At 48.9% G+C, this 21,823-nt stretch overlaps 1 protein-coding gene across 1 annotated transcript; it reads right to left on the minus strand.

The window, feature by feature from the left end:
- Positions 1 to 19,346: 19,346 nt before the first annotated feature.
- Positions 19,347 to 19,789, minus strand: LOC309802437 (calmodulin-binding transcription activator 1-like; the record flags this gene model as incomplete). The annotated part of the gene is made up of 1 exon (XM_082617997.1): positions 19,347 to 19,789. One exon carries the CDS (start codon positions 19,787 to 19,789, stop codon positions 19,547 to 19,549), a length of 243 nt encoding a protein of 80 aa, XP_082474123.1. The 3' UTR covers positions 19,347 to 19,546.
- Between the last annotated feature and the right edge of the window lie 2,034 nt (positions 19,790 to 21,823).

Here is a 21,823-nt window from a genome sequence, read left to right on the forward strand (position 1 = left end):
ACTCTGAAGTCCACACACACTGTTCTACACATTTTCCCCCAAAAAAGGCTGTCACCCAAAGCTCCCCCAGGTACCATGCAGCCTCCTGGCTAGACTGTCTGGGGGAGAGGGAAGAGATCCCCCCTTAACCCAGAGTCCCACCCCAACCATGATCCTGCCCTCTCCCCTCACCCGCCCCAGCTGACCCTCTAGCTCGACTAGCCTTTCTGAGGTCAGGAAGCATCTTCCGCCCCCAGGGAGCCCCCAGAGCAGCTGGAGGGAACAGTCCCACTGGGCCTGTGGAAGGAAGGGAATGGGGTGGGGACTGACAGGTCCTGGCCATGTATAGGCCTCAGGTGGGAGGGGAAATGATCCTTCCAGGGGTCAGATGCTCTAGGCCTGTCCCCACCCTCCACAGCTGTCATGGAGACCTTGGCTACAAAAGGGGAGGGAGCAGGCTGATTCTCCCAGGTGTCTTGGCTGAACTGATGCAACCCCAGAGTGCCCTGCGGGCCAGAAGGCAGAGGACGGGGTATGTGGGAAGGCGGTGATTATCGCCCTCCATTTGAGGGCTGGGTGTGGGGGCCACCTGCCCAGAGAGCATGGCCTGGCCAAGAGGTAGGGATGAGCCCCTACCTGTCCCAGGTGTATCCTGAGGCAGAGGGGGCCGCCATGGGGAATAGGCCAAGTGGTGTCCCCACAGCCAGGACATGGCCACTGAGAGGCCCAGTGACTTCAACTCCATTCTCTGGGCTCTGGTTAAAGCACTTTAATTAATCCTGAAGCCAATCTTTACACCCAGGCTGGGAGGAGGAAGGTGCACAGCATCCCCATTTTACAGATGAGGAGACTGAGGCTCAGAGATTTGAGAAACATGCCCATTTCCATGTGGCCTGGAAACAGTACAGTCAGGATTCACGTCCAGTCCCTCTGACCCCAAAGGCTTTGCCTTGGATCACTTAGAGCTTCCCTGCTGGCTGTGCCCAGCACCAGGACTGGCAACTGAGCTGTTCAGACACTCGCTGGATGAGGGGGTGAGCAGACAAGGGAGTGGACAAGCGGACAGAGGTAGGGATGAGTGAGGGGAGAAGTGCATCTACTTCCATGGCCGCCGAGCAGTTGAGCAAGTGGACAGGTGGGCAAGTGGACTAGTACACAAACGGTAGGATGGCTGAAGGGATCAGGAGGCAAAAGTAACTGCGGCTCCGTCACATGGTCTCTGCAAGACAGGAAGGAACCTGGCTTATGAGAAGCTGGGTGGCCCATCTGGGTGCTGGTTGACCATGAAGAATACCCCCCGGGTCTCCCTCCCTAGACAGCAAGTCTCCAGAAGAAGGGGCCCCAGGGCCCCTGCCCGCCACATGCACGCACACTCCATGACCAAGTAACTGGCTGGCCTGGTCAGGCGTCGACAGGCCATCAAGAGCTTGATTGCTTTAGAGGACCCTGGGCCAGGTATCGACCTGCCCACCCCAGCTGGGAGGAAAAGAGGATCCAGAGCCCCACTGGCCCTGCCCGAGGGGCAGGTAGGGGTGGTGGCCAGGACAGCGGCCCTGCCCACCAGCCACCTGGCCCCGGGGTCAGTGCCCAGGCCTGTTTGCCTACCGGGGTGGGTGCAAGCTGGCGTGGAAGCGACTCACCAAGGGGTTGCTGCTGTGGCCAGGGAGGGCCAAGGGCCCCTGCTTCTGGGGTAAGGCCCCACTTGGGCTCCAGACTGGGGCGTGGGGGGAGCAGGATGGACCCAGGAGTGGAGATGATGTGGCAGAAAGGGGGTGAGGAGGAGGCTGTCGTTTTCATGTGGGGCCGTGTACCCTAGTATCTTGGAGCTGGAGGGAGGGGCGCTTACGGGTCTGCGAGCCCACCCCCGACACCTTCCATGAGGCCCCAAGGGAAAGCAACCGGACCAAGTCAAGGGCAATTCTGTGACCAGGAGGGCTCTCAGAGGAACTCTCCCCCGCCCTCCCCCCAGCCAGCTCTCTGCCGGGGGCTGGCAGGTGGAGGCCCAAGTGCCTCTGGAGAGCAAGCGCAGGTACTGCTCACCTTGGGGACAGAGGAGGCCAGGAGACCCGGGGGCATGCCTGGCCAGGCACAGCCCTCAGCCCTGAGTTGCTATGCCTCCCCCCGCCAGGGGCGGGGTGGGGGGATGAGGGGGAAGACTTGAAGTCCAGGGAGGTAATGGGCGTGTGAAGGGGCGGGGCCAGGGTGCACAGAAAACTGCTCCACAAGTTGGCTCCCTCCCCTGCGGCCCAAAGCCCTGCGTGAGCCCCCTGCCCCAAGGAAGTCTTTAAGGGGACAGAGACCAGCACTGCCCTCCCTGGCCTTTCCACGTCGGGTCCTCGGGCTTGTTAGCCCCCTCTCCCCACATGGGGACCTTCTGGAAACTACACTGCATTGGAAAATGCCGCAGAGGTCAGTTTGGACGTGGGAGCAGAGTGGGGGGCAGGGAACCGCCCGGCCTCAGCCCCGGCCCTGAAGAGGAGGCGAGCGCCCCCTGGTGGCTTCTTGTGGCGCAGGCACGTAGAGCCACACTCCCCTGACCGGACTCCTAGGAGGGCAGTCCGTACGCAGCCTCCTGGAGGCTCCAGGAGCACCTTATAACTCACCCACAGTTTCCTAAGGAAAAAAAAAAAACGTGATGTGACTTACATTAAAAGGTCATTGTGAGGACTGCACAACATGTGAAGCCCTCTCAGCATGACATTCTGCAAATAATAATGATGACACAGTGACCCTGGGGAGGTAGGTGTTTATTATTTCCAGTTTTCATGAAATGGAGGCTTGCACAAAAGCACTCAAATAGAACCCGGATTTGAACCGGGGTGTGATGCCAGGCTTGTACTGTGGTTTAGGCACTATAACCACTCAGATCCTAACAAGAGAGACTGTTTCCAGCCTAAGACAGAGAAATGGATCTTCCTCTTCGCGTGGTTGAAGGGTCAGTGTTAAATCTTCGCTTATCTTGTGCTTTGCAAAGGACTTTCCCCTGTGTTATCTCATTTGCGCTTCACACCAGGCCTGTTAGGGACATGCAGCATGCAACTCCAAAGTCAGTGGTCCACATAACTTCCAGCCTTGAACCCACATAAGCCCCACCTGGTACCAAATCCAATACCCAAGATTTCTGTAAAAATCCACTCACAGAAAATACTTGCAAAACATATCTGACAAGGGACCAGTATCCAGGATATAGAAAGAACGCATATAACTCAGTAGTAAAAAGACAAATAACCCCATTTTAAGATAGACAAAAGGGCTTAGCTGGTGGCGCAGTGGTTGAGAGTCCGCCTGCCGATGCAGGGGACACGGGTTCATGCCCCGGTCCGGGAAGATCCCACATGCCGCGGAGCGGCTGGGCCCGTGAGCCATGGCCGCTGAGCCTGCGCGTCCGGAGCCTGTGCTCCGCAACGGAAGAGGCCACAGCAGTGAGGGGCCTGCGTACCGCAAAAAAAAAAAAAAAAAAAAAAAAAGATAGACAAAAGGTTTGAACAAACACGTCTCAAAAGAAGACATATGAATGGCCAATAAGCACAGAAAAGAAGATAATCAACATCTAGTCATCATTAGGAAGTACAAAATAACACCTTATCCACCCACCAGAACGGCGGAAATTGAAAAGCCTGACAAAACCAAATGCTAACTAGAATGTTAACGGGAACACTCATACATTGTTGGTAAATGTATAAAATGGTACAACCACTCCGGAAAAAGTTCTAGTGGTTTCTTATAAAACCAAACATACACCTCTTCCATGACCTAGCAATTCCACTTCTTAGGTAGTTACCGAAGAGAAATCATGATATACGTTCACAAAAAGACTTGTACGAGAATGTTTCTAGCAGCCTTATTCATAAGCAAAAACCCAGAAACAGGCTAGCGCATATACAGACCGTGGCATACCTACACAACAGAATACTGCTCAGCAATAAACAGGGACAAATTACTGATACACACAACACAGGGGTGTATCAAAATCATTATACTGAGTGAAAAAAGTATTACACAAGATAATCTATCGTCTGATTCTATTTATTTGGAGTTCTAAAACTGGTAAAATAATCTGTGGAGGGAAAATAATCAGAATGGCAGTTGCCTCTAGGGGCTGGGGCAGGGATTGATTGGAAAGAGGCATGGGGGAACTTTCTAGTTGCTGGTAATGCTTTATATCTTGATTGGAGTCTGGTTTCATTATTAGATGCATTCATGGAAAATTCAAAGGGACAGTTATTATGAACATTTCATGTTATATAAGTTTTACCTCAAAGGAAAAAAAAAACTATAAACAAATACTGAATCCTAGTTAACAACTTGCACGTGGAAACATTTAGGGGGAAGTAGGTCCCAACCCGTCTCTCCAGTCCTCTGTCAACTTGCCCCACCAAACTGGTTACTCCCATGAGTTGTGGCTGAGAGCTGGGCTTCTCCAAAGCCAACAAGCAAACAAATTACCAGGAGGCCTTGATAAGATGCTCCTTCTGAGTGAGGAGGCCTGGGCTGGGGCCCAAGTCTGCATCTCTAACAAGCTCCAGGTGATGCTGCTGCTGGTCCTCGGACCACACTTTGAGTAGCAAGGACTTTGAATGTTACCTTCTGACAAAGATAATTCATCTATCAGGATACACAAAATGGAGGTCGCCCCAGTGGCCTGGCCCACGTCACAAATCTAACACTAAATCAGGCCTCACTTACTGAAACACCTCACTGTCAAGGAAACCTAACACACACCAATGGCAATCCTCCAAATGAGCTGGAGCTAGCTTACCTGGCCCTAGAAAAGAGGACCCGCTGGCCTTACAAGGAAACCACTGACCCCTTAGCCAATCATGCCCTGTTTCCTCCTCACCGCTTCTAAGGCTCTATGAAACTCCTGCCTCAAATCCCTCAGGAAGGGTGCTCCACCCTTTGTGAGGCCCTGTACTCCCCCAACCCATGGATTGTTTTCCCTTGAATAAAGGACATTAAACTCACTACTAAACTTTTTTTTTTTTTTTTTTTTTTTTGCGGTACGCAGGCCTCTCACTGTTGTGGCCTCTCCCGTTGCGGAGCACAGGCTCTGGACGCGCAGGCTCAGCAGCCATGGCTCAGGGGCCCAGCCGCTCCGCGGCATGTGGGATCTTCCCGGACCGGGGCACGAACCCGCGTCTCCTGCATCGGCAGGCGGACTCTCAACCACTGCGCCACCAGGGGAGCCCTAAACTGTTTTATTTTTGTCATCCAACACTTCCTGCCTCTTCTCCTTTGCTCCCACTCTTCCCCCCTCCAGCTTGCATTGCCTTGCCCACCCCATGACTGGTCTTCTCAGTGCCCATCCATATCCTACCCTTCCCCACCCCTCCTCTTCCAGCAGATGACAAATAATAATGATGATGATGATAAATGACAGCAACACCAATCATTTGTGATACTTACTAGGTGCTGGGACTGTGCTACATGCTTTACAAGCATTGTTTTGTGTTTAATCCTTTTAACAGCCCTACAAAGTTGATACTAATATTGTTCCCATTTTACAGACGAGGAAACTGAGGTATAGAGAGGTTATGTATTTGCCCAAGGTCACATAGTCTTGGCCATCTGGATGCTTCCTTTGGTTCCAATTACTGACAGCCTTATGGTAACAGCTGTTGTGTCTGCATGTGCACGCACTCACACACTTATCTTCTCTTTCCACTGACATCACACTGTCTTTGAGAGCAGGGACAGGGTACTTCCCCCTCTCTCTGCTCCCTCCCCAACCCCTCACCCCCCACCAGAGCCTTTGCCAAATCACAGCTTCTTGTTCAAAGCAGGACATGACACAGTGCCCAAGCACGGCCCAGCCTCGTCTGTAGTGGGGGCCATAATGCCCCACCCTTCCTCCTACAGGAGTCTGGTGTGGGTGCCCCCAAGCTCAGAGCTCCTGGCTCCCCCACTGACCCCTGGTAGCCAGCTCTCTCCCCTGCTGAGTGGGCCTCCCAGCCCATCCCCTCTGGTTCGGCTCATCTCTGCTCCCAGATCCTTCCAATCTCTCCCATCCCAGGGTGTGCAGGCTAAACCCGTCAGCCTGGGCCCTCCTCCCCCTCACATCTGGAGGAAACCCCACCAAAGGCTCCCCTGCTCCCAACCCAAACACGATCCCCTGCACCGCAGGCTCTGTGAGAGCCGGGACCAGGCCCATCTAGTCACAGCTGTGTCCCCAGTGGCATTTAGTCACAGTAGGTGGATGGCGGAGGGGTCTCCCGAGCTCGCCTGAGGGCCGAGCAGAGCTCAGGTGGGAGGTCACTACCTCCCCCCACCCCCCAAGTAATCTTGCACTGCTCGGTGTCTCCACCACCCTCCAGCCTATAGCGGAGGCATTTCCCACGCGGAGCCCTAACCGCTGTCCCGCAGTTTCCAGCCCTCCCCAGCACCACCTCCCTCCTCCCGCATGGCCTTTGCTGGTTTTTCTCCTCCCCCAAGACCACTTCAGGAGGAGATTTTACTTTCCCAGACAAGCTCGGCGATGCAATTTCTCCTCCTAAGAGGTTAGGCCAATCGCTCTTCCCAGAAGAAAATCCCCCGAGGTTTTCCTTGCGGTGGAGTAGGAGGTTTGAGAATTATATGTTCATGGCAACAGCGGGTTACTCTGTTCATCCAGTTCACAGCCGGGTGGCCAGTGGGGAGCACAAGCGCCACCTGCTGGCCCAAAGCAGAATTCACGGCAAGGTGCTGGGGAGAGGCCCGCACAGCTAGCTACTCCACCGACGGGCAGCCCAGACCCGGCTCGGGCCTCCCCGATTGTTCTCATTTTAAAAGCCCCATCACAATAGTGATGTCTAATTTATTGTCCCCCACATATATTAATTGTGTGATTTCCAGGGATGGAGAGATTTTAAAAGTACCAGACAGGGGCTTCCCTGGTGGTGCAGTGGTTGAGAGTCCGCCTGCCGATGCAGGGGACACGGGCTCGTGCCCCGGTCCGGGAAGATCCCACATGCCGCGGAGCGGCTGGGCCCATGAGCCATGGCCGCTGAGCCTGCGCGTCCGGAGCCTGTGCTCCGCAACGGGAGAGGCCACGGCAGTGAGAGGCCCGCGTACCGCAAAAAAAAAAAAAAAAAAAAAAAAAGTACCAGACACAAACACATCAACTTGTATACATTAAATATCTACAGTTTTTTGGTTATCAACCAGACCTCAATGAAGCAGTTTTTTTAAAAGTACCAGACACACTATATACATTAGGCAATGAAAAGATTATGTACTTCTATACACACACGTACAAATACACTGAGACATCTAACTGATGACGATCTCTGCCACTTCTTGTACCAAATTAGACTAGGCAGCTTTTATCTTATTAGACTGTCTTAAACTCATCTTTAAACAAATAGCCTCTCTCAAAAACATTAAGGTGGGAACATAAATTAGAAATAATTTTCAGTCTATCAAATGATAAAAGTACATACCTCCCAGTGCATCAGAGCAGCAATCCTAAAACTGGTAATGAACCCTACAGACACATCCACGATGACGGGTGCAAAGAAGAATGCACGGGGATTTCTTCTGCAGCCTCCTTAACACTGGGGACCACCAGGAGGGCACTGATTAAATAATAAATGATGGCACAGCCATGCGATGGAAAGCTATAGAGCCATCGAAAAGAATGAGGGAGACCATACCTGCTGATCCAGAGCCATCTCCCAGATCGTAATGTTGAATGACAAAGCCCCAGGCTGAATATCCGGACTGTGGTGATGGTTGCATGACAACATGCATAGAAAAATTCTGGAAGAATACATAAGAAACTTAATAGTGGTTGCTTCTGGGGCAGGGGAAATTTTTATTATATACCCTTTGTACAATATATGTATTTTTACTATGAGCATGCATGCTCTTTCAGTAAATTATTTGTTAGTTGCATTCATCATTCCATAGTTACCACAGCAGCATCTGACCCAAGAATTTAAATAGAATAAGAAATGATTTCAAGTTTTTAATAACTTAAAGAGGGACTTCCTTGGTGGTCCAGTGGTTAAGACTCCGTGCTTCCAAGGCAGGGGGCTCGGATTCGATCCCTGGTCAGGGAACTAAGATCCCACATGCCGTGTGGTGTGGTGGCCAAAAGACTTTAAAAAAAGAAAAAAGATGAATAACTTAAAAAAAAAAAGAGAGATTTTCTCTCTCTTTTATACACAGGCACTTACTTTCTCATAAATAGAATTTGAAGAAAACTTTTTTTCGAGTGTGATAAGACCCAGATTAAGCACGTGTACACACACAAACACAAACTCACATAGTCAGGGGGTGGGGGGGGTTCTGAATATTCTGAATTTTCAGAATAATGTATATTATAGAAATTTTTTAATAAAGAAAAATATGAAAAGAAGGAAACTACAATCACCTATAATCCTACCCAATTACAGCAACTGCTAATATGTTGGTGTATTTTCAGCCTCTTCTTATGTATACATATTTTCTGTTTTACAATGTCATAAACATACTACAGATAATTTTGTCCCATTCTTTCCATCAATTCCCTTATCATGAAAAATTTCCCATGTCCTTAAAACATTCTTCAAGAACATGCTTTTTATTTATTTTTTTATAAGTTTTGCACCTCTTTTTTGGTTCTTTTTTTTGTATGTTTGTTTTGTTTTGTTTTTAATTTATTTATTTTATTTATTTTCTATTTTTGGCTGCATTGGGTCTTCGTTGCTGCGCGCGGGCTTTCTCTAGCTGCGGCAAGTGGGGCTACTCTACATTGCGATGCGTGGGCTTTTCATTGTGATGGCTTCTCTTGCTGTGGGGCACAGGCTCTAGGCACGCAGACTTCAGTAGTTGTGGCATGCGGGCTCAGTAGTTGTGGCTCGCGGGCTCTAGAGCTCAGGCTCAGTAGTTGTGGCGCACAGGCTTAGTTGCTCTGCGGCATGTGGGATCTTCCTGGACCAGGGCTCGAACCCATGTCCCCTGCATTGGCAGGCAGATTCTTTTTTTTTTTTTTTTTTTGCGATACGCAGGCCTCTCACTGCCGTGGCCTCTCCCGTTGCGGAGCACAGGCTCCGGACGCGCAGGCCCAGCGGCCATGGCTCACGGGCCCAGCCGCTCCGCGGCATGTGGGATCCTCCCAGACCGGGACACGAACCCATGTCCCCTGCATCGGCAGGCGGACTCTCAACCACTGCGCCACCAGGGAAGCCCGGCAGGCAGATTCTTAACCATTGCGCCACCAGGGAAGCCCAGAACGTGCTTTTTAGTGAGTGTATGATGTTACATCCTACAGGGATTTTCTAAGTTGTTTAACCAATCTCACTTGTTGGACACTTTGACTGCTTCCAGAGTTTGCTTTATAACTAGTACTGCAGTGACCCTCAGGCTGACATATCTTTGCACCCCTCCTGACAACTTCCCTAGGATTGAATCTTAGAGGTGGAATGTCTAGAATATCAGAGGACACGTTCATCTTAGCACTCTGGAAACAGGTTGCCAAAGTCCCCTCCACAAAGGTCATACACTTGGGTGAGTGGGGTGGGAGAGGCTTGGCTCCTGGCTGCTTCTCTGGAGGAAGAGCAGCGGTAGCAGCAGCATGGATTGGATGGCTGCTATGTACAGAGCGCCGCACCAGGCACTGGATACAGATGATTTCACTCCATTTCACAACAAAAGAGGTGTTGTTATTGTCTCTGTTTGACCCACTAGGAAACTGAGACTAAGATTCAGACACTAACCCAAGGTCAGTCTCCCCGTTTGCACCAAAGCCAGGCCCGAACATCACGTCCATCGAAGTACAAAACCCACGCTCCTCAATTAAAAAAAAAAAAAAAAGTTTTGGTAAATTTTCAAAGAAAACCATTTTTCTAGGTATCCATGTACCTGGGGCCACAGTTAGGGTTTCAGAGCAAATTGAGTAGGTCCATGAATTGGTCAGTAGGTTTTGAAGTGCAGATATAAATTCCAGGCAGACAAAAAAACAAACCAAAACAAAACCACCGACCATTTAGCCAAGATACTTGAAACGACAACAACAAAAACTTTTGGGAAACAAATTCTTGATTCATAACCGTCAGCCTTACCTTAAGAGTGTGGCAAAGGGAAGTCAAGTCGTGAGTCGTGGACTGAAAACCCTTGGACAGAAAAGAATGACGGTAGAGCCAAATCATGGCCTGTGTCTGGGTGAGCAACAGAGCCTCCCGAGTGCCTCAGTCAGGCCCTGGGGCTCAAGGGTCAGGGCTGCAGCTCAAGCAGGGCTGAGCGAGCCTGTGGCCTGTTTCACTGGGTCCTAAACCCCTGCATGTAGTAGCCAGGAGAAATCAGATGGGCCTGTCAGCCTCCGAAAGATGGGAGAGCCACGTGGGCCAACATCCACGGCCCAGAGGTAGCAGCAGAGCCGGGACACAATATAAGCCACTGTAGACCCTGATTTCCTGCGCCCCTTGGCACAGGGGCCTCTGGGCCGGACACCTGACCCCGAAGGGATATTGGAACCCAGTCAGCAGGCCATTGCTTCACTGTTTAGAGAAGCCCCTCAGAGCCTGGGGATGGCGGGGAGTGCAGTTATCTTTGCCTCTCAGGCCAGCGCGGTCCGGTGGAAATATAACACGAGCCACATACATGGCTTTAAAAATTTCCAGTAATAGCATTAAACAAGTAAAAAGAAACAGGTGAAACTAATTTTATCAAATAATTTTATCAAATTTTATCAACATATTTTATCAAACCCTGTATATCTAAAATAGTATCATTCCAGCATGTATTCAATATAAAAATTACTAAGATATTTTAATTTTATTCATATACTTTACATTCTTTTTTTTTTCATATTAAGTCTTTGAAATCCAGCATGTATATTACATGGACAGCACAACTCAACCTGGACTCATGACATCATTTCAAGCACTCACTGGACGCGCAGGCTGGTGGCTGCAAGACTGGACAGCTCAGGCCTCAGCCCTGGTCCCCTGTAGTCACCACCCCTGATGTGAACAGGCCCACAGTACCATCCCGTGCAGCCTGATATCTCTCCAGCCGCGCTCTTCTCACAGTGCTTTGCACCCGGGAGCCCCTTACAGAGCCTTTGTAACAAGGGAAAAGAAGCCACTAGGATTGGCCTGGGATCTAATCGGGCGCTTATGAGACAGTAATGCTATCAAATCACTCCCTAACTCTAGTTCCTCTTGGGGAACATGGGGAGCCCAATGGTTTCTCTGCTTCCTTCATGGGCCTGGGGTGGAGAGGATCCAGTCCCAACGCTTGCCAACCTCATGGCAAGGTCAGGGGTGGGTTCATTTGTCCTCATCCACAGCTCATTACACTTTTACCTCCCATCTTCTGAGAACCCTGTGCGCTCAGCTCTGCCCCAGGAAGTGCAGAGGAGACCCGAGAGATAGAAAACAGCTTCCCTGGCCTCAGGAGGGCTGCCCAGCCTCCTAGATGTCAAGATGGACATTCAAGGCAGCCAGAAACCACATGCATGCCCCAGACCCCCAAGCACAAGCCCTGGAAGGGAAGCACATGTGCACAGTTTAGAACGGAGAGTGTAGAGGGTCAGAAATGACCTCTCCAGTGGGGGTACTCAGGCGGGGAGAGGAATAGCACCCTTCGAATACTCCAGAGGCAGAAAAACCTCAGATGAGAAGCAAAAAAGAATGCTAAGATGTACATTTTTTTTCATATTTTATTACCTCTGAAATCTGAGTGTATCTCACAATTGCTGGCAGGTCAATTTATCTGGCAGTTTTTTTCTTTCTCTCTTTCTTTCTCTCTTTTTTCTTTCTTTCTTTCCTTATTTTATTTCTTTCTTTGATGCCTCTTAAAATTTTTTTATTGAGGTATAACTGACAAATAAAATTATAAGATATTTAAAATGTACAAAATGCACACATATATTATGAAAGGATTCCCCTCGAAAGATGCTTCTTAAAATTGATGGCATGTTAGACTCAATGAAATACGTTATTTATTGAGCCCTGAATATGTTGCAGGCACCATGTTGGTCAATTAGCATTCATTATCATACAACTTATTACAGATGAGGAAAGCGACTCAGAGAAGTTAAGTAACTTTCCCAAGGTCACACAGCTAGTAAGCAGCTGAAGCAGGATTCACACTCAGGTTTGCTGGTCCCCAATGCCCCTGTGTTTCCCACCACATTGTCCTAGCCTCCCTCCTTCTAGATGAAATGAGGGGGACAAGGTCAAATCCAGGTTGTTATTTTTGTCTTGGATCTGTATGTCCTGGATGATTCTCCTGGGTAGGTTACTCCGTCAGCTCTACTTGGATCCTTACTCTTCAGCTCCAAGCTCAGAAGCTTAGGAAGCCCTAGTTCAGGGCTCACAACTCACCTGGCTCTGGGGCAGCACAGACATCCCTGGCCTGTCTCCACCTCCCGTCCTCCCCAGCTCTAATTTTGGGTTTCCTGTTGCCTTCCCAGGCTCACTGGGTGCTTTCCTGGCCAAGCCTACCCCCTGCTCCTCCGTCCACCCCAGATTCTGGGGAAAGAGGCTAAAGGAGCTCCACAAGGTGGCAGTTTAGGGACACTATTGCTAGTTGTCTCAGCAGACTGAAACTGACAGGATGACCAGGCCAGGGCTCCCACTTTCAAAACAGCCCATGACAGAAGAGGCCACTGGGAAGGCCTGCCTGGGTTCCAGACCTGGGGGAGCCAGTAGGATTGGAGGTCAAACCAGGGTGAAGCGAGGGGACAAGTGCCAAAGAGTCTGAGGGACCCCTCTCCTCTCTCCCCCTCTACGCTGCAGCCACCCACCCCCCCCAAGGACCTGACATCACCCCCCAGGCCCACACCCCACACCTCGGGGCTCGGGCTTTGCCGGTGTATTCAATTTCCCCCTGCCAGGCCCTGAAGTTTATGTGGACCCGAACTCGATGCTTTGGGTCTCAAATCTTTGCTGGAAGACTGTTGCTTCTAGGCAGCCTTCAGCCCTCCCAGGCCCACCGATCCCCTTCCCCTCTGCCAGAACACACCTCCCTGAGTAGTTCTCACCTGTACCACCATGTGGCCTTGTTACCCTCCTTGGCTTGTGGACAAAAAAAAGCTGCCTGCCATTTCAGTAAACAGGCTGCCCGCCACCGAGCCACCAGCCACTGCAGCTGCCCCCAACAGGTGCACCCTGAGGGGAATTCGCGACGGAGAGAAACAGGATACTGGCCCCAGATAGCTGAGGTGCAGATCAAAGGAATGATTTCAATAAGCCCAGACTCTTGTATCTTCCCCTACAGAGAAAATCTCTAAAATCATTCACTTGAGATGTCTGCTTTTGTGATTAGCAGTAATCTTTTGATGTTTGACTACATGTTTGTTTGTCTTTCAGCAAAAACTGTATATCCTATCTCCTCCCTTTCCTGTTTGGAACAGTTTCTCAGAGCAAGCTATCTGAGAGGCTGTATCCCGGGCTATAGTCCTCAGTAGGGTCCCCGAATGAAACATAACTCTCAACTTTAAGTTTGTGCATTTTTTTTAGTCAACAGGCTCAACAAATATTTGTACCTACTATAGGTGGACACTCTCCTAAGTGCTGAGGTGACCACAGAGGGGACGCGGAGCAGAAGCAGACACGGTGGAGGGCTGCAGGCAGCAGCAGCACTGCCAGGCAGTGGGCTCACACCGCCCAAGAGCAGCAGTGGGCACCTCCGCTCTACCCTATGGCCTCAGTGACATCAACTTGGTATTGGAACTCAGCCCTGCTGGGGGGGATTTACTCCATGGAAATCAGCAAACCAGGACTTTTTTCCCCCCTAAACAGCAAGTTGTTAAAGATGGACTAGCAGGCTGTGGGAGGAGAATGATGAGGGCCATGGGCTTAGGGAGAGCCACTGGTTTGGGTTCCCCCTAAGAACACACCCTGAGACAAGGATTTAGGAAGAAGTGCTTTATTCCAAAAGTGATCTCAGGGGACAACAGCAGTGAGGCAGGGAAGGGAAGGAACTTATTTAAGGGGGCATTACAAGGCATTTTGCCAACATGGGCAACCAGAGCTCAATCCTGGGGACCACACAGCGAGGAGAGAACTCAGTCCCCCACCACGCCATGATGAAGCTGGGGTATATATTCACCCCCGTGAGTCTTTGGTCGGCACTGACTCTCTGGCTCCTTGGACCCAGCCTACTCCTGCCTTCCGGAGACTATAAGTCCCCCAGGGCAGAGACTCTGCTATTCTGTCTACTGAGGGTCTTGAGACTCTTTCAGGAAATCCATGAAATCAAAACTATTTCTATAACAACACTAAGATGTTAGTATTTTGCTTTCTCATTCTCTCATGGGTCTACAGTAGAATTTTCCATGGGCTACATGACATGTAATATTGCAGCAGATTGAAAGCAGAAGCAAATGTGAGTGTCCAGCTGTTCTTTTAAGCCAGACATTAAACAGATTTGTAAAATTGTAGAAAAAATACTGATCTTCTCACTACTAACTTTTTTTGTTTTGGAAGATAAAATTATTTTTCTTAAAAAGTATTTCAAGGGCTTCCCTGGTGGTGCAGTGGTTGAGAGTCCACCTGCCAATGCAGGGGACATGGGTTTGTGCCCCGGTCCGGGAGGATCCCATATGCCGCGGAGCGGCTGGGCCCATGAGCCATGTCTGCTGAGCCTGTGCGTCTGGAGCCTGTGCTCCACAACGGGAGAGGCCACAGCAGTGAAAGGCCCGCGTACCGCACAAAAAAAAAAAAAAAAAAAAAGGTATTTCATTATAAATATGACAATATTTACATTCATTGTTATTTTTAATCAAATTCTATTTTAAATTTTTCTTAGTTTTCAATTATAATATGGTAAACAATGTTAAAAACAACAGAACAGGCCCAAAATGAAGTCACTTATGCTAAGCCCCATGTCACCAAATTAAGACTTAAATACTTGAGACTTCTGTGGTGGCACAGTGGTTAAGAATCCGCCTGCCAATGCAGGGGACACGGGTTCGAGCCCCAGCCCGGGAAGATCTCACATGCTGCGGAGTAACTAAGCCCCTGCGCCACAGCTACTAAGCCTGTGCTCTAGAGCCTGCGAGGTACAACTACTGAGCCCACATGCTGCAACTACTGAAGCCTGTGCGCCTAGAGCCCGTGCTCCGCAACAAGCAAAGCCACCGTGATGAGAAGCCCGCACACCGCAACGAACAATAGCCCCTGCTCGCTACAACTAGAGAAAGCCTGAATGCAGCAACAAAGACCCAACGCAGCCAAAAATAAATAAATAATATTAAAAAAATTTTTAAAGACTTAGATACTTAATTACTCTCCCAGAAATGGAAGCCTAAACCAGTCAATCAGGAATCACCTCCTCACCACTAGGGAGGTGATGTGCCTGGTAGACCCCTGCCATCCCCTAGAGGAAAGTAACCTTGCTACAACCAATCCACTTTTTGCTCGTATAACTTCTTTGTCCTGCTCCCTTCTGCCTATAAAATGTTTCATCTTGTACAGCTCCTGCTACATGGTCTGTTGCCCAATTCATGAATAATAAGATCTTTAAAATTTACTCAGTTGAAATTTGTTTAAACAACATTGGTAGATATAACCCATACAAACAAAAGCATTTGCAGGTTCACAATTCTTTAAGAGTGTAAAGGAGCCCTGAGACCAAAAAGCTTGAGAACTGAGGAGTTACTGTCTAATGGATAAAGTTCCAGTTGGGGGAAGATGAAAAAGTTCTTGGAGATGGATGATGGTGATGGTTATGCAATAATGCAAATGTACTTCACGCTACAGCACTTTATACTTACATGTTAGGGCTTCCCTGGTGGCGCAGTGGTTAAGAATCCTCCTGCCAATGCAGGGGACACGGGTTCGAGCCCTGGTCCGGGAAGATCCCACATGTCACAGAGCAACTAAGCCCGTGCACCACAACGACTGAGCCTGTGCTCTAGAGCCTGCGAGCCACAACTACTGAGCCCACGTGCTGCAACTACTGAAGCCTGTACGCCTAGAGCCCGTGCTCCACAACGAGAGAAGCCACCACAATGAGAAGCCCGTGCACCACAACGAAGAGTAGCCCCCGCTCGCCACTAGAGAAAGCCCGCGCTCAGCAATAAAGATCCAACACAGCCAAAAATAAATAAAAATTAAAATTAAAAAATTTATAAACTTACACTTTAAAATAATTTAAATGGTAAATTTTGTTATGTGTATTTAACCACAATTAAGAGAAAAAAGGGGGGAAAAAGTCTGAGAATCACTATAGGCTCAGCTCAAGGAACAAACTGCAGATGTGTTGTGGTGACCATGCAGAGAAGGTTCTTTGGGGAGAATGAAGCCTGAAACTTTACAAACTAGGAACATGCCAGATGACTGCTTCATGTATCATTATCTCCTCTTTCATCAACCCCATTTTATAGACGAGGAAACTGAGGCTCAGAGAGGTGGAAAGATTTGCCCAAGGTTAGTACCCTCAGGATTTGAGCCCAGGCAGGATGGTCTGACGCTACTGGACCCTCAGTCCCCCAGGTCACAGTCCACCTAGACCAGGAGCTCAGCTCCAACTGAGCAAGTCTTTGTCATGACAATATGTAACTTAACCCAAGGCAAATAGTCTCTATTTAAAAGAAAATACCCCAGGCTTCCCTGGTGGCGCAGTGGTTGAGAGTCCGCCTGCCGATGCAGGAGACGCGGGTTCGTGCCCCGGTCCGGGAAGATCCCACATGCCGCAGAGCGGCTGGGCCCGTGAGCCATGGCCGCTGAGCCTGCGCGTCCGGAGCCTGTGCTCCGCAATGGGAGAGGCCACAACAGTGAGAGGCCCGCATACCTCAAAAAAAAAAAAAAAAAGGAAATACCCCATTCACACTACAAAGCTGTTTTGCAAGATGCTTTGTCATTTTCTCAGATCTCTCAGCAGGGGACCAGATTGGTTGCAATACAAAAACCCCATCACCAAGTACTGGGGACGAAAGCCAAGCACACAGGTCAACAGAGACACTATGGGGGTAGCTTCTGTTATTGAGTCCAAGCTCACCCTGCTCGCTGCACAACAGACCAATAAATCGGGAGACGAGGTGCTGAGTCAAGGAAGAGCGACTTTATTCAGAAAGCCGGCAGACTGAGAAGATGGCGGACTAGTGTCCCCCCAAAAAAATCTTCCTGGGGTCTGGATGCCAGTGTCATAAGACAGAGAGGCAGAGGAGGTGAGGAAGTAAAGTAAAAATGCCATTAGTTTTGCCTGGCTTGACCAGCATAGGGAGGGGATGTGTTAATTTCTTCTTTTCTGCAACCATTCACAGGTGGGCAGGGTCAGATTGTCTCCCTGTGAGCTGAACAAAGGCCCTTTAGTTTAACATTCAGGCACAGGGGCAGGGTTCCCTGAGGCAGGCCATTAAGTATGATTATAATAACATAAGCAACAAAAAGCAAAGTTTAAAGCCAAAGAAACAGATCCAACATGGAGTCAGATTTGCTGTTCCCTGTTACACGTGTACCTGCAGTTGTCAGCCCAGAGGAGCAAGCCAGGCTGCTGGGACTGTTAGCTGTTGATTCTACTTTAGAGGCAGCAAAAACTAAGAAATATACACTCTCTACTGCAGCCGTGGTGTCTGTTCCATCTCCACTAAAGGAATGTGACCAGGGCCATGGGCCCAGGGACACCACAGGGCTATGTGGCCAGGCCAGACTTGGTCCTCATCACTGTGCTTATAGATACTTTGATGAGATTTGAAAGGAAAGTTCATCACACAGTTAAAATCTGAGGCCTGTTATGAGACCATAGAACCTATGATAATTGAATTAAAATGCTAATTAATCCTGCAGTGATTTTGTGATGCATTCACTTGTTAAATGTAAACTCTTAAAATGGGGGCAATTTTGTAACCCCAGTTTCTTTCAGTCTCCCACTCTCCATCTCTCTCTCCACATATGTGTGGGGATGTGTTTATAAATACATACATAAGCATACATGTATATACACACACATATATGTATATATGTTACACATTTATATATACGTCATAGCCTTCAGAATCTAGCTGACCCAAGGGGGTGGTCAGGGGAAGGGGCAGTCGCAGGTGGCCCACCACCCCAGTGCCTTCTCCAGGCGGAATCCCAGCTTGCCAGCCTGGAACCCACAGACTGCAGGCCACACAATATACAAGAGCCTGCTAGAGGCCAGTGTTTCTGGTTTCCACTTAGGATTAGTCCTCTGGGGCTGCAAAGTGGGGTGTAAGCCCCCACTCTGCAGATGGGACCACCTCCTAGCCCAGCAAACAGAAACTACCAGGGCCTCTGAGCCCCTGCCTCTGGTCTAATGGAGAAAATTGCAAATAAATAGTGAAAACAGTGCCACATACAAGACTGTTTCACATAGGTTATCTCACTTCATCCCCCCAGGAACCCCACTGAGGTATTGTTGAAACTGTGCAATCCAGATTGGGACTTGAACCCACGGTCTTTTAACTGAGATCATACACCAGGTCTCAGGACTTAATGAAGCTCAGGTGCTTGATGTCTCATCACAGAAAGAATTCAGTGAGGGACAAAGTGATAGGTAAGAAGTGGATTGATTTAGAGAGAAACACTCAGACAGACAGAGTGTAGACCATCTCAGAAGGCCAGAGTGGCACCAGGGTATGGGGTTGTCAGTTTTTATAGGGTGAGTAATTTCATAGCCTAATGAGTGGGAGGAGTATTCCAGCTATTTTGGGGAAAGGGTGGGGATTTCCAGAAATTGGGCCACTGCCCACTTTTTGACCTTTATATAGTTGGCTTTGGAACTGTCATGGCACCTGTGGGTGTGTCATTTAGCTTGCTAATGTGTTACAATGAAGGTATACTGAGACTCAGGTCTACTGGAAGTCGAGGCATCCTCCATCTTGGACCTATTTGGTTCTAATGGGTTTATGTCATTCTTTTCAAGGTTGTGCCCTGCCCCCTTCCCTCCTGTTTCACTGTTACACCCACAGTAGAGAAGAGATCAGGAAATGGGAAATTGAGAGAAAGTGTCAGAGCTGGGATTTGAGTCCAGACCGGACTCTAAAACCCTCACCCTGGGCTTCCCTGGTGGCGCAGTGGTTGAGAGTCTGCCTGCCGATGCAGGGGACACGGGTTCGTGCCCCAGTCCAGGAAGATCCCACATGCCGCGGAGCAGCTGGGCCCGTGAGCCATGGCCATTGAGCCTGTGCGTCTGGAGCCTGTGCTCCACAACAGGAGAGGCCACAACAGTGAGAGGCCCGTGTACCGCAAAAAAAAAAAAAAAAAATTGAAAAAAATTAAAAATTAAAAAATAAAACCCTCACCCTTACCTCTGAACCCAGCTGCTGCTCCACGTGAAGAACTGTACAAGTGACCCCTATTTAGGTGGCCTGCAATATTTTCTATTTCTGTGGAAAAGGCAATTGATTTTTTTCAGTTATTATTTTATTTTATTTTTTTATTTTTAAAACTGAAATGAATTTTAATACAGAAAATGAAGACGGCGTTTTGCAAATCTATCGCTCACAGGGGTATCTCTTTGAGAAAATCAGCATGTTACACTTTGAGAGATGAAATGTTACAGCCTGTACACCAAAATCAAAAAATGAAATTAAATTAAAAAATGAAATGGTTACCAAGGTAATGCAGGTCAGGGGATCAAAGGTGAAAAGTCACACATTATTAAAAAGAAATCCAAAAGGACGGCTGCATCATGAGCCCTCACTAGTGTTCCAACGGTGCCTCTCTCCGGGAAAACTTGAACATTTCAGCAGAAATTCAAGCAGTTTTTTCGGTAAAAAGATTTTTACATGACTACTATTGCTGTTCCCATGGTCATTTTCTATAGGTGGCACGGTGTTGAGGACACAGTAGACGCTAGTGCCACAGAATACACTTTGGGAAACACTCTTCCGGCTTGTTTTCGGCAGCCGTTTCCCCTCCGCCCACCACATCCTCCTCCTCCTCACGACCGGGACCGCGAGCGCCCAGGTACCGCTGCTGTCGCCAGCCCGCCCACCCTGCTGCTGCAGGTTCTCTCCCATTGCGGAGCAGCTAGGCTCTGGAGCCTGTGCTTTCAAGTGACAGGGTTCAGGACACGCTACCCTTAAATATGGCACATTGTGGCATATTGAACATGCCAAGCTGAAGGATTTGAGAAATTGTACGTGCAGGAAGGACTTTCTGACCTTCCCCGGAAGCACGTTAAAAAAAAAACCCCGTGTGAGAGGTGTCCTCCCTATGCCCAGAGAAAAAGAGCATCCTTATCTCTGAAAGTGAAGGGACAGAGAGAGGAATCTGAAGGAACAGGCCTTGCTAAGTTTCCCCCAGTTTACTACATTTCCCTCATACTTTCTGTCCTTTCATATTTCTCCACAATTTTCCATTCTTCATCAAACCTACTATAAAAGTGCTCAGGTTTGGGCTTCCCTGGTGGCGCAGTGGTTGAGAGTCCGCCTGCTAATGTAGGGGCCACGGGTTTGTGCCCTGGTCCAGGAGGATCCCACATGCCGCGGAGTGGCTGGGCCCGTGAGCCATGGCCGCTGAGCCTGCGCTCCGCAATGGGAGAGGCCACAGCAGTTAGAGGCCCGCGTACCGCACAAAAAAAAAAAAAAAAAAAAAAAAAAAAAGTGCTCAGGTTTAACCATTTCTTTAGGTCTTCATTTTCCTTACGAAGGCTCTCAGGTCACATAAAATGTATATTAAATAAATGCATATACTTTTCTCTGGTTAATCTGTCTTTTGTTGCATGGCCCCCAGCTCAGAGTCCAGAATTTAGCAGGGTAGAAGGAAAGATATTTTTCCTCCCCTACATGACTCTACAATTTCCTTTATATCCTACTGTGGGCTTAGATTTTGGGCATTCCTCCATGCCATCATGCATTCTTCTCCTACATTTGTGTAATACTTTGTATTTCTTACTGAGCAAGGTTTAACCACACCACCAAAAAAACAAAAAGAAACCAAAAAACAAAAAAAACCTCTCAGCATCAGCCTGACACCTGACTTTAGCCTTTCTCAAATCAGGGTCCTTAGACCTTCCCAAGTTCAGGAATCAAAAATCCTATGAGTATTTTTAAGTTTTGTGATCGTTGTAATAAATAATCTTAAGATTTTTTTACAAGTTTTAAAGGTGAGGTTTTTATATCGATATTTCACAACTGAAAAACACTTAAAGTTGAATTAGCCCTTAAATTTTCAAGTCAGAATTTCTCAAACTGGGTTCTGGGAGGTTTTCTTAAACATCTGTGAGAACGTGTTCCTTTTATTTATTTATTTATTTATTTTTATTTTTATTTATTTATTTTTTTGCGGTACGCTGGCCTCTCACTGCCGTGGCCTCTCCCGTTGCGGAGCACAGGCTCTGGACGCGCAGGCTCAGCTGCCATGGCTCACGGGCCCAGCCACTCCGCGGCACGTGGGATCTTCCCGGACCGGGGCACGAACCCGTGTCCCTTGCATCGGTAGGCGGACTCTCAACCCCTGCGCCACCAGCGAAGCCCCGAGAACGTGCTCCTTTTAAATAAAATTATTGCTCCCAGTGAACTAGCCTGTTTTCCTGAGGATTGCCCAATATGTGCTTTCCCCCAGATGAAAAGTATTTTAATATATGTAATTGTAAAAATAACACTCACTTCATGTAAAAAAAAAATCAGATAATACAAATGGTATAAAGAGGAGGTTGTAAGGAGGGCACACTCTAAAGAAAGGAGTGCTATGGCGGGCGAGGGGGAGTGAGGGGGAGCCCGAGGGGTCCTGGGGGTGGGGAGGAAGTCCTCCCGGTTATGAAAGCGAAGGCGGGGGTGGGGATCCTCTTGCAGGCAAGGCTCCTACTTCAGGACCCAGTGCCTGGGCAGGAACAGCCGGTTTGGCCACCACCCCCAGCCTCTGGTACACCAGGGCCAGGCAGCCCTAGAATTCACCCTCGGCTCCCCGTGTTACCAAAACAAAATCGGGTCCCACGTAAATCACATACACATTCTGGCAAC

The sequence above is a fragment of the Mesoplodon mirus genome (assembly GCF_964341445.2).
Source record: "Mesoplodon mirus genome assembly, chromosome: 4".
NCBI lineage: Eukaryota > Metazoa > Chordata > Mammalia > Artiodactyla > Ziphiidae > Mesoplodon > Mesoplodon mirus.